The 12,980-nt window shown below is 58.7% G+C and overlaps 1 protein-coding gene across 1 annotated transcript in view; it reads left to right on the top strand.

The window, feature by feature from the left end:
• The window catches only part of SLIT1 (slit guidance ligand 1), a 227,696-nt gene that overhangs the window by 18,568 nt on the left and 196,148 nt on the right, over window positions 1-12,980 (top strand). Inside the window, exons 2-3 of the mRNA XM_006157398.1 lie at window positions 6,278-6,349; window positions 8,779-8,850. Coding sequence (XP_006157460.1) covers window positions 6,278-6,349; window positions 8,779-8,850 — 144 coding nt within the window. The remainder of the gene's footprint in view (window positions 1-6,277; window positions 6,350-8,778; window positions 8,851-12,980) is intronic.

Genomic DNA, 12,980 nt, shown 5'->3' with positions numbered 1-12,980 from the left:
GTTGGAGCCGGGGTTGTCCCTGTGGCTTCTAGCACTGCAGGCCAGTACGCCACCCGTGGTGCCACCGAGGTCAGGCTGGGGAGAGCGCTGCGCCGTGTGCTCTTTTTCTTTCTCTCTGTTTGTTTTTGAGTCGGGGACAGGGAGACATGGAGAACCCACTCTCAGCGCGGTTCACGAAGTGTCCAAGTCGTCCCTGCTCCAGGAAGCTGTGTGGCATGACCGGCGTGCGCTGCGTGCTGTATGAGCCCAGGGACACGGCTGTGAGAAAGCCTACACTCCGCCTCCTCCAGGGGCTTCTGGTCCGTGGGGCTGAGACTTCCGTCAAGGCATGCCCCGAGCCCCCATAATTGCCCCCGGTTTGTGCTGGAGGAGAGGACCGGGGCCTGCAGCCTGCAATTCGAAGGCCTACCAGTCGGAAGGTCGGGAGGAGTGCACGAGTCTGGCCAGGGCAGGGAGGAGTTCAGGCAGAGGGCATGGCAGGTTCGAAGCCCTGCTCCCGGGGGAGCAGGTCAGAATGAGGAGAGCGGGACAGGGCGGCCTGGTCAGGGACAGGCGGCTCAGTCGGGGGCAGGGTGGCCACTTGGGAGCTTCCCAGTAAGGTTTTTGTCTTGATTCCAAGAGTGTGGGGCACCTTGGAGAGGTTAAGTGGGGAGTGACACAATCAGATTTGCATCCTGAAACAACCGCTCTGGCTGCGGCTTGGAGAGCAGATTAGAGGGGAGCCAGAGAGAAAGTGGGGAGCCCCTGGATGGCTCTTCAGGGCTCCAGGCAGCGATGGAGGCATGATGTGGGTCTGGTGGGGGGGGAGTGTGGGCGGGCCACTGCAGGTTGGAGTGGTAGGCCTCTGTGGGCCAGGGGCTGGGAGGGAACATCTTTCCTCCCTCAGGGGCTCCGCACTCCCCAACTCTGCAGGCACCCCTCACTGTCACGTGGACTTGGCTGGGGTGAGATTTCAAAGGGAAGAGTTGAGGTGTGGCTGAGCCCCAAGGCCTGTCCCCCTCTGAGTGAGGGCCAGGAGGGGTTTCCCGGAGGGTGGCCGAGTCTCCCATGGTGGCTACAGGCCTGGGTGCTGTGGGACTGTCCTGGACCCCGAGGGGCCCTGCGCCTGGCGAGACGTGCCCCTGCAGCACTCCACGCTCCCAGAACTCCCGGCAAGCAGCCCTGGGGTTTACTCCTGCAGCCCCAGGAAATCCGAGGGTTTCTTTCGGTTTATCACAAACACCCAGATGCTAGGGATCCAATTCTTGTTTCCTGAGAGGATTGAAGAAATCTCTGTGTGTTTTGTTTTCTCCTTGGTAACTTTTCTTTGGGGGATTTTCTCCAAAATCTTCTATCAAGGAGGTTTGCCCTGCAGGCTGGGACCACACAGGAGCTGCCGGGAGTCTGGGCCGTGTGCCGTGGGGCATCTCCCTCCTTGGGACAACGAGGGGGCCCACGTCGCATTTGGAGGAGAGAAAGCACACTCAGGGCCCCGAGTGGGACGCCGGCTCCTCCTGGTTCAGCCTGGACTGCGCCTGGGGACACCACCTCCTGGTGGAGCCACGGTCCTCCAGGAGAACCGCCGCAACAAACCGGCAGCAGTGAAAACAGCTGTGGGACCAGCAGAAGGCGTACTGGCTACCCCGCTGGATGCCCACATGGCTGACCACATTTTGAGTCTCGAACCCGGTGGCTTGAAACTCACGCTGGCACGTGTGCATGCATCCCAAGAGAGGAATGGAGAAGGGATTGCGGCATGGCCATCCCCCCCTCCAGGAGGTGATTTCTTGCTTTCTGTCTCTCTCTCTCTCTCTCTGGTGAGCGCATGTATCCTACAACAAAAATCCCTCTTTAAAGAAAGAAAGAAAAGGATCGCAGGAGGCGGCCCCGATCCAGGGTGCCATCGTGTGTGCCAGGCAGTGTTCTCAATTAAACCTCGCCACTAAGGAGTGGACACTCTTAGCATCCCTCCTTTACACATGGGGAAACTGAGGCTCACTGAAGTTAGATTCCTTGCTTACATCACACAGTCATTGAGATGGGGAACAGGAGTTTGAAGCCACCCGCAGCCTCGGCCCTTAGCCACTAAGAACGTGCCAGCCCAGCCCGGCGGGGACTCCCGGTGCTGTTAGGCAGAGCACACGGCCTCTCACAGGGCCCCAGAGCCAGGGTTTCCCGGCCAGAGCACCCCAGCTGTTCTTCAGCTCTGTGTAAGCCGGGACTGTTCAGGTGGAGGGGACAGGAGGAGGGAGCTGGAGAACAGGCCAACCCGGGGCATCGCAATGCAGGGGACGGACTGGAATCACACCGGCGTGGGTCTGAGCCTGGCCCCTCGTTTGCCAGCTGTGTGGCTCTGGGCAAGCGGCTTGCCACTCTGCGCCTCCGTTTCCTCCTCAGCAAGCTGAGGAGCCTACGACTCTCCTGATAGGTCACGGTGGGGGTCAGGCTTGGGGCCAGGCCCCCCGCACACTGTCACACTGTCGGTGCACAAGGAGGAGCGGGGGCCTGGCTCTGAGCCCCAGTTCTTCCCGAGACATGCGGCCAGGACCTGCCCACTCAGCAGCCCTGGCTACAGTGGTCTTCAGACCCTCGCAGTGTCTCCAGTCTCCACGGGCAGCTTGCTGGGGACGGTCTCCATGGCAACACTCAGGACCACCTGTTGAAAGGATCAGGCGCTGCAGAAAATTGACCTGCTTGCCTCATTCCACAGCCTCTGCTGAGGTTTTGGGGGTGAGGCTGGCCTAGGTCTGGAACTCGATCCTGGTGGGCTGCCCTGCGGAGAGGGGAGGACGGGCCACCCGGCAGAGGCCCCTTCTCAGCCTGAGTGGCGGTAATGCCCCCTTAAGCAGTAGCCTTCAGAGCTGGAGCCTAACGAGGGCTGAGGGCTGTGTCTGCCCTCTTTGGGAGAGGGGCACCCCTGCAGTGAGGCGCTCAGCCCTGGCATTAGAGAACCAGGTGATGGGGGTGTGCGCCAGGTGGGCATGGGCCTCCCGAGGGAGACTGTGCTGGCTCTGCAGTCTGCCCCGCTGGCCTCTCCCTGCTGGCCTCTGGTCTCCTCCGAAGGGGGTACAGCGGGTCGAGGAAGTGGAGAGGAGAGCTGGGTAAGGAGCACGTCCCAGAGGCCCACGTGGGCTGAGGCGGAAGGGTAGGAAGAGAGGCGTCATCGGGGGCTCCAGGCCTCTCTGCCCGCCACACTTAGTGGGAGCCCCATCGGAGGGATTCTCGAGCTCTGCTTGGGTCTGGCCTTGTTCAGGCCGGTCTGTGTTCGCCTTTGCCTCTGTCTTGCCGTCTGTGAAATGGAGACCGTTATCGGTCGTTTTATAAGTCAAGGTTGCCGTGAGAAAGAGGGAGCACGTGATGCTGCAGTCGTGAGGTTTTTCATGCCCTTCGGTTCTGGTAATTCCCTTTAAAGGGCGCACGGCAGTCCATTTCATGCATGTGCCGAACTGACCAAGCCGTGCTCCGGCCACGTCGTTTACGTCCTTAACCTCCTGCTCCCGCTCCGTGCTGGCGTACCTTCATCATCAAAAGAATAAAACAGCCCGCGTGCCTTGTGGTTCTGGGTTTTGGGATGAATGTTTCAGAGGACTGGCCAAAGGGGCCCACCCTGCTGGGGCAGGACACGGTTTTACAGGGCTTCGTGATGGCGCCCTTGGACATGGTTGCTGTCCCCATGTACGGAGGAGGAAACAGGCTCAGCGAGGACTCCGCCTGAATAGCCACCGTCACTGGCTGGTTCCCAAATCCTTCCTGTGCAAACACCTTGTCTTTCCAACTCGGCTGAGCTCTTCCACGGGGAAACCGTGCCGTCCCGGTTTCTGCACCCTGCAGCCTCTCGCACTGGTATCTGATGTCGGCAAACAGACCCCCGCCTGTTGGGCTCAACACAGACTCGGGTCCTGCCTCTTAGCTGGGAAGCTCCCGATCCCACTGGTGAGGGGACTGGCTCGAGCCAGGTGGAGAATGCGCCCGGAGCTGAGTCCCAAGCCTGGGCATCTACACTGGCCATCTCACCACTTCTCTGTTTGCAGATGGTCGTGTTGAAGGAGTAGGTTGGGGTGCAACCCGAGAGAGTTTCAGACTGGCTGTTTCAGAAAAGAACATTTAGCTCAGCAAAAAAATAACCCTTTACATTGAAAAGGGCCCTTCTCACAGGTGAAGGTGTCCTCGGTGTGTAGACAGGCCCTCTCCAGTGGCCCTGTACCTGGGGCAGTCATCAGGGTCCTCAGAGAGATCCTGTTAGAGGAGCGCCAAGGAGAGCTGGCCTGTAGCACCACAACTAAGCCCAGTGCGAGCGAGCAAGATCCCACATGGCCGACTGCGGTTTGAATCCCGCCCTCGGGGCTTGACAAACACACTGGGAACGTGTCCATGTGTGCCCAAAATCCCGATGGGGAAGGAGAGTCGGAGAGAAAAGGGTCATGGTGTGACCACACCCCCTCAGGGGCTCTTCTCTAGCTCTCTCTCTGGCAAGTGCATGCACCTTCTGGCCAGGAAAAAGAAAAAAAAGAAGAGGAGGAAGAGGAGGAATGGGGACTGAGTTCTTTTAGCGGCTCCGAAGGCTCGGGAGCCAGACCCAGAGGCCGGGCAGAGAGTGCAAGGAGCTGACTGAATTCCTGGCTGGTCAGCCTGGACACCTGGGCCTGGTAGACAGCCCGGGACCCAAGGTCAGGTGGCCATGGATTCTTACCAGCTGGTGACCTGGGGAGGCACCGAGCCCCTGGGACCCACTCCCTCATCTATAAGACTCCCCAGTGTCCCGTGAGGTCGTAGGTGACACCTGGCGCCCGGAGTGTGTGGAACGAGAGGAGGCCGGGTGAGGACAGCACCCAGACCGTGCACCAGATGGTGCACTGCGGACGGGCGCCTGCTGTTTGTCCAAGTGCTTAGGTTGGACTTGTGGCCGGAGCTGGCGCTTTTGCCCAGTGTTGGTTAAGTGTGAACCTGGGCTGCAGAGGAGCATGGGTGTGTGCATGTGAGAGCATGTGTGTGCATGTATGCGTGTGTGCATGCATGTGTGTGCATGTGTGTGCTTTGCACAGGTGTGTGTACTGGTGCAGCCAGGGGAGAGGCTGCAAAGTAGACCTCTGTGACAGTGTGAGACGGCGTGGGGGTGGGGGTTGGGGTGGTGTGGCTGTGAGTTGGGAGCTGCCCAGGAGGCAGGGGAGCTGCCGGGGGTCGGGGTACAGCTGGGGCTGAGTGAGACCCGAGTTAGAGCCTGTGGGGGGTTCTGGAGAACCTGCTGGGGAGTGGAGAGCCTCACTGGTCTTTCCTAGGGGAGCAAGCTTCTTTCAGAGGCTGGGGGAGCTTCTCTGGGGGCTGAGTGAGGATGGCTGGCCTCAGAGGTGGGGTCCATGCATAAGGTGCCAGGAGGTGACTGGAGAGGCCCAGGGCGGTGGGCCAGTGACCCAGGACAACTGAGAGGTGGGTCCCTGCAGCCGGGGCCCCGGGCCCAGGATCTGGAGAGTGGGCGCAGCCTCCTTCCCCAGCGGCCCTCCTGCCCAGTGCTGCAGGACGGACCTCATGGAGGCCCCCACCCAGAGCCCTGATTGGCTCCCGGCTGCTCCTCTGCTCACTCCGTCAGGCTGTCTATGACCTGGACCTACCTGCCCCAACATGCTTCCTGCGGTCCCCAGCTCTCAGCCTCTCTCCCGCCATCTTTCCCTCAGACACGCCAGGCCTGACTCCGACCGTCTTCCCTGGACGTCCGCTCTGTCCCCTGGCCGTGCAGGTCGTCCTTGTCACTTGGCCCTCAGTCCGACCCCACTTCCTCAGTCCCCTTAAAGTGCACAGTCCTTCCTGCTCCCTCCTGCTCAGAATAGGGACAGCTCGCAGGAGCCAGCGCCACCAGACAGCATCACAGCGACCCCTCGGCAAGCACCAGCCATGCTCTGCTTGCTGGCATCTCGCAGGGCACACACGGTTCCTGTCCCCGTTCACAGACAGGCTCAGCGAGGACTCCCCTGGAACAGCCGCTCTCACTGGCTGGTTCCCAAATCCTTCCTGTGCAAACACCTTGTCTTTCCAACTCAGCTGAGCTCTTTCATGGGGGACACCACCGTCGGTTTCTGAGCCCTGCCAGCCATGCGTGCTATTTGACGTCTGCAAAGAGCCCCACCCCACCCCCATTTGTTGAGCTCAACATAGTCTTGGAGGTCCTGGGGCTTAACTGAGAAGGCCCTAGCCCCATCGCGAGGTGACTGGCTTGAGCCAGGTGGACAGGGAGCCTGGAGCTGAGCCCCAGACCTGGGTGTCTACACTAGCCATCTCACCACTTCTCTGTTCTCTCCTCCACTAGGGAACTCAATGGCAACAACATCACTCGGATCCACAAGAATGACTTTGCGGGGCTCAAGCAGCTGCGGGTGCTGTGAGTATGGGATGTCTCCTGTCCCCACGTCCAGCAGTGGCCTCAGGGATCCTATGGCTGCGGATTGTAGGGTTGTAGGCTGGCCGCCCCCTCTCTTGTAGAGTTGGTCTTGGGACACCCTGAGGTTCTTTTCTAGCTCTCTCTCTGGCAAGTGCATGCACCTTCTGGCCAGGGGAAAAAAAAAAAAAAAAGAAGAGGAGAAAGAGAAGGAAGAGGAGGAACGGGGACTGAGTTCTTTTAGCTGCTCTGAAGGCTTGGGAGTCAGGCCCAGAGGCCAGGCAGAGAGTGTGAGGAGCTGACTGAATTCCTGGCTGGTCAGCCTGGACAGCTGACCCTGGTAGACAGCCTGGGACCCAAGGTCGGACGGCCCCTGAGGGGTTGGGTGAGGTGATGTGAATCAGACCCAGAGTGGCCACTGCCTCCCACATGACTGAGACAATTGGACATGCTGTGGTTCCTAGATTGGATGCACTGGGCTGTCCTGTCCACTGGCTGCATCCCGGGGATGAGGGAAGACCAGGTGGCCATGAAGAAGCTATAGTACTCAGTATCAGTCTGCTTGGGCTGTCATAACAAAATACAGCAGCCCGAGCAGCTTAAACCACAGGAAGGGATTTCCTCACAGTTCTGGAGGGTGGAAGTCCCAGATCAAAGTGTTGGCGGGAAGGTTTCTGGTGAGGCTGTCTCCCTGGCTCGCACACAGCAACTGATTCTGTGTCCTCACATGTCCTTTCCTCTGTGTGTGCAGAGAGAGATCTCTGCATCTCTTCATCTTACAAGGTCACCAGTCCAGTTGGATTAGGGCCACCCCGTTGACCTCATTTCACCTCATTTCACCTCAGTTACCTCCCTAAAGGCCCAAACGTAGTCCCACTGAGGGCCAGGACTTCCACACTGGAATGGTGGGAGGACACAGTTCAGTTTATGCCCATCTCCATGGTTGCCGTGAACCTGTGCCCTAGAAAGACGCCCAGCAAAGCCACAGGTCCTTGACCCGAGAGGGAGGTGAATGGGGCAGTTGAGGACAGAAGTGACTGAGGCAGGTGCCCGAGAGCGGCAGACGCTGCAGGTGGCAGGCGCTGTTCTTTTATATCTGGCTGCTTGCCAGCAACGGGCCCATCTGTGGTACCTGCCTTGCCAGACTGTGAAGGGGTGGGGAGTGAGGGAAAGGGGCAGAGTCTTTCATCCCCCGCTCTGCTGACGGGGAGCAGAGGTGGCTGCGGCATGCATGCCTGCTGAAGCAGGGAGGGCTCGCCCCGAAGCTCAGGTGTGCAGGAAGAACTGCATTTCTTCAGTGCCTCCGCACCAACTCTGTTCTGATTCCGAGCCCTCCCCCGTCCCATCTGCTGACAGGAAGGCCACCACGAGCCAATCGTAGTGTCCCTCACCCCTGCACCTGGGTAGTGTCAGGGTCTCGGGGCCTCAGTTCTTTGAAACTCTCAGCTCTGCAGCTCTGAGGGTCTTCAGGGGAGCTGAGGCCTTGGGGCCAATCCTCTCTGAGACCAGGCTGACAAGCTGCTGGGCAGGGGTCTCTGCTGCTCCAGAACCCACTGACCTCTGACCCTTCCCAGGCTCTGACCCCTTCCGAGTCTAGGGGAAATCCTCCACTCCTTCTCCTGGCCTCTGGTGGAAGCCCTTTGACATCTGAGGCTTCAGGACCATCGAAGCTGAGAAAGAGAAGGTTCTGGTGGCAGCTTCTGCCCCTCATCCTGCCCCCAGTCTTGTCCGAGGCCCATAGAGGGGCACATAGCCCCTGTCTGAGAGTGTGGGGAAGCAGACGTGACTCTTGGGAATCAGTGCAAAATGCTCCTGCCCCCGGCCCCAGCCAGACGTGGAGGGTGTCAGGGCTCGCTGGCCGTGAGAAGACACGAAGTCCCGTGCCTGCAGCCAGGTGGCTCAGTTGGCATGGGCCCCCACACTTCTCTGTGGCAGATGGGACCAGGCGGCATGGGGGTGCAGGCAGAGGGGTGCTGTCTGCCAACTGCACAGTGTGTGGGCTCTGGCTTCCCTCCTTGAGACTGCCTGGTCCCCTGCTGTGCCCCTTGGACATTGCCCTCCAGGCCCAAGGAGGGCAGGGGCACCAGCAGCCCAGAACCAGACAGGGCCACCTGCGGGCTCTGGGTCCCTTCGAGCTGCCTTCTGAAGAGTGCCCTGGTATGTGGTCCCCTCGGCTGCTGCCACAGCAGGTGGCTTCAGAGGGGTCAGACTGAGGCTGGGCCGCAGCACACCTCACCGTCGGGGTCTGCAAGGACTTGAGGCATCTGTCCACGCAGGCACGGACGTGGGCCTGTGCGTGGCTCGGCCGGCTCCTGTCTAGCCCCCTTGCTAGTGCTGCCCTAGCAGAGTCCCGCTTGGCCCTTCCCTCGTGCCGACTGTTCCAGGGCCCCTGTCCGACACCCTGTCTCTGTCCTCTCACTTTGCTTCCGCAGGCAGCTGATGGAGAACCAGATTGCAGCGGTGGAACGGGGGGCTTTCGATGACATGAAGGAGCTGGAGCGGCTGTGAGTGTCCTCGGGGTGCGGGCTCGGGAGGGCAGTGGGGCCGGCCCGGAGGGTCCCAGCAGGCCACGCTCCTGACGGAGCAGCGGGTGCTCTGGAGAGGGGACCCTGCTCCCAGCCTGCCTCCACCTGCTGGTGGATCTGGGCCAGCTGCCGCAGAGGGAGTCCCAGGGCATGATGGGATGGCAGCAGAGAGCCCTGGGGTGTCTCCCGCCCACCCGTTCTCAGTGCAGCTCTCGTTGTTGTGCGTCCCTGAAAATACGTGATGGCAAAAACTCACACGATCCAGAGGAAGCGAAATTGCTTCCGTGACCTCGTCCCAAGGTGTAGTCACTGTTCAAGTGGACCCGGCAGGGCGCTCTGGGGCTGGGGCCCTGACACGGAAACTGGAAGGTGGTGGCATGTCCTGAGTTGTGTGGTCTGTGCCTTAGTGGGGTTTCTGAGTGTGAAGATGACCCTGCTCAGCTTTTGCGTCGCAGATGGGCAGCGATGGGGAAGACCTGGCATGGGCACTGGGGTTCACAAAGACCCTGGTCCTGTCCTCCTGCAAAGCGGGCTGGCCACAGACGCCAAGAGCCCCAAGTTCACACTCGGAAGCAGAGAGTTCACTTTATTTTGAGGAAATAATCCGAGACATAGTTAGAAAATTATGTATCAGGAATAGTCACTGCACACTATTTACAAACCAAAAAAACCAGGAACAGTCGGCCTGGTGGAGACATAAGGCATAAATCACATTGTTTGTTTTTGGTTTTACTTTTGAGAGATTTTTGTTGTTGGGCGCATGTGCTCACCAGAGAGACAGAGAGATAGAAAGCGAGAAATCACCCCTGAGAGCGACGGACCTGCTGCAGTCCCTTCTCCTCCACTCTCCTCTCAGATTCTGGGCACGCACACACATGTGCCTGGTGTGAGTTTTAGGCAGCTGGGTCTGGGACTCAAACTGCGGCCAGCCATATGGGAGGCCAGTGCCTTAACCACCACACCACCTACTGGCCCTGTAAGTCACATTTCTGAGGAACAGTTAAGGCCATGAGAATGTGCTGACCATCTAATAGTAAGTGGAAAAGGCAGGAAGTGACATTTATGTAAATAAAATCAACTTCTCTCAGATAAGATAAGGAGGGGAAAGGGTCGAGACTGTGAACTCTTACTCTAGTGAGCGGTGGGACGAGAGGGAGTTCTGCCGTGACTGCTGTGCTTTCTAAGTAGATCTTCTTACAGGGTTTATAACTGTCATTGTCGCCACGCCTTCACTGATGGCAGGCGACGTCAGCGCTCTATAACCCTTAAAGCAAGGCCGCCGGAAGTGGTGTCTCACAGATGCGCAGTGGCGTGCACAGAGGCTGAGGGACTTGCCTGCAGTCGTGCAGAAGGGGAGATTAGAACCCAGATCATCTTGCCTTTCAAGCTGAGCTCTTAATGACGATGACCTAACGTCCCGCCTCTCGCTTTTCTATTTAATAAGGCCTTAAATAAAGGGGAGGGGCTGCGGCTGTGTCCCTGCGCCTGGGCAGCCTGGGAGCACATCAGGCAGTTTCCCTCTTGCGTGTCCCCCACCCAGGTCTAGCGTGAGTGACAGGAGCCCACAGCTGGGCCAGATGCTTCCTCCCTGGTTGGTTCTCTTTGAAAGGCTTAGAGCAGAACACGTTAGTATTCATAATAGTAAAATGAAAGCCCTGGGCCGGGGGTTGGGCCTAATCCAGGCCGGCCCTAACTCTGCTGCTGCACCCCAGGGAGGAAGAGAGTTAGGAGGCGGGGTTCCAGGCAATACCAGGGTGGCCTCCGTCATGCCTGCTGCAGCCACCAAGCCTGGCAGGGTCCCCCTTGGTGAGCCATAACTCGTCACTGCAGCTGTCCCTCTGTCCGTCTGGGTTTCTCCCTGCTGGGTGGGTCACCAGCAGCCTCAGGGTGGGAAGTTACTCTCGGACACGGGATTGTCCTGACCATGTGCGTGCTCACTGCTGGCACCCATGCAGGTGGGCAGCCCAGCCGCCCTCGGACTGCAGGCTCCTGTGGCGAGGCAGTCAGTCATCAAAGAAGATGAGACGTCTTCTGAAAATTCATGGAAAATGTGTATTATGAAAAATCATGCCTGGGCTTCAGTTTTTTTTTTTTTTCACACACAAAAAACTCATGCTTTAATCCCAGTTTCCACCAAAAAAAAAATTCTTTTTTATGATAAAAAAGAGAGAGAGTCCCCTGTTGGCCCTCTGCTCCTCAGGAGCCTGGGCGCCCGCACTCGTGAGTGAGCACCCACACGTGTGGGAGCTGCCCTGAGGGACTGTCGGCCGCCGGGCTCCCGACCCTGCAGGCCGCTGCACTGCCAGCGTGTGCCAGTGCTGGGCCTTTCCATGAGCTGTCCGAAGCCTCCTCCATGTGTATCCCTAAATATTTGCACGCACTCACCTCCTCCCTTGCCTCTTAAGAAATCTTGCGGTAGGGCATGTATGCTTGGCAGAGAGAGCGCGAGCGAGAGGAAGGGAGAAGACACACCAGGGACGGCCATGCTGCCATCCCTCCCCCTGCATTTCGGGAGGGATCACTCGTGGGATTTTGAGCACGCATGCACATGCACCTAGCATGTTTTTCAAGCTGCTGGGTGCAGGACTTGAACCACAGTCAGCCGTGGGGATCCACCTGCCTTAACCTCCATTCCGTGGCTGGCCTGCGAAGGCTTTTTAGTAGGAAATACTGACTAGAGTCCTGTATTGTTTTCCTCACCTATACTTTGTTTATGACTTTTGATTTTGGGTTCTTGAAGGCGTAATGAGATTTTTCAAAAGGTTCTTGGAAGCAATCTGGGTGGAGAATTCTGGATTTTTTAAAATGACACCCTTACCTTTTTTCTTTTTATTTATTTAATTCAACAGCTTTTTAATTAGCACTTTTCCTTTCGTTGAAGCTTTCCAAAGCCTCAACTTCGTTTTCATAGAGACAGCAATTCTTCACCACAAGCACCTCACTCGCTGAGGCAGTTAGTTCAGTTGTCATTTTAATTGCCAGCTCTTCTGGCATGACAGCTTGGGAAGGGACATGCTGGCTCTTGGAGCATGGGGTGGTGAAAGATTGGGGTCCATGGCGTCCACGGCTGTGGAAGGACAGGCGTGTGCGCAGTCACGTGAGCCAGTGGAGAGGAGCCGGTGCTGCAGGACTGCCTAGACGGGCAGTAGGTGGACAGCTCCCGGTCCACCACTCCGCAATGACTTGGGCGAGGCGCTCGCCTCTCGCCATCCCAATTCCCTCTTCTATCCAAGAGGGATGACCTGACGTCGTCAACAGACATTACGGGTACCCAGTAAGAGCCAGATCATGTGACAAGAGGTGGCAGTTCAGGCTCCCCAGTGGGGTCGCACGTGTGATGGGAAGCTCTGCTACCATGTTCGAGAGGGAGAAGCCGCCTCCCCCTGCGGCCCCTCTGCAGGGAGCGCATGCCTGCTAAGCATCGCCACGGTGCCTGGCACACGGTAAGGCCTGGGACCCCCGACCGCAGCCCACGCCTGCTGCTCCGTGTCGCCTGCACCTTCCTCGCCCCGCCAGTCCCTTCCATTAGAGCGCTTTGATTTTCCACGTCCAGCTAGGCATCAAATCCTTTCCCTTCTAAATGCGTGTCAGAAACTGAAGCCAGGAAAGTGAGAAGGTCTTGGGGGAAGACAAAACCAGAGACCAGTGGCTCCCAGGCAGCCAAGTGTGGGATTGACTTACTGGGCCACTGAGGGGAAGGGACGCGCAGGTTGCTCTGAGGGTTAGGTGGGCGGCCCCGTCTCCAAGGCAGCCATGTGTGGTCAGGAGTGCTCCTGAAAGCACACCTCTCCCAGCTGCTCTCCTGGAGGTGCGGGTCTCGTGGTCTGGGCTCTGCCGGGACGTGGCGGTCCCCACCGAGGCAGCGACGACCTTTCGCACACGTCAGGTGGAGGATGACCTTCTGGGGGGCCTCGCAGACCAGTCGCTGCTGAATACCCAGAGCGGGGTTTCTTCCTTTCTCTGCAGAGGCTGTCCTTGGTTTATCTTAGTCTGTTAAAGAGCCATTGAGGTCCCCTCTCACAGGAGAGGGGACTTCCTGCTGTGGAGGAAGGTGTGCCGCTGCCTTGTAACCACAGAGGCTCGTGCAGGGAGGGGTGCGGGGAGGGATG

This window comes from Tupaia chinensis, unplaced genomic scaffold (genome assembly GCF_000334495.1).
Source record: "Tupaia chinensis unplaced genomic scaffold, TupChi_1.0 Scaffold000539_1, whole genome shotgun sequence".
NCBI classification, from domain to species: domain Eukaryota; kingdom Metazoa; phylum Chordata; class Mammalia; order Scandentia; family Tupaiidae; genus Tupaia; species Tupaia belangeri.
The sequence above is the reverse complement of the archived record's forward strand: the minus strand, read 5'-3'. Positions and strand labels throughout refer to the sequence as shown.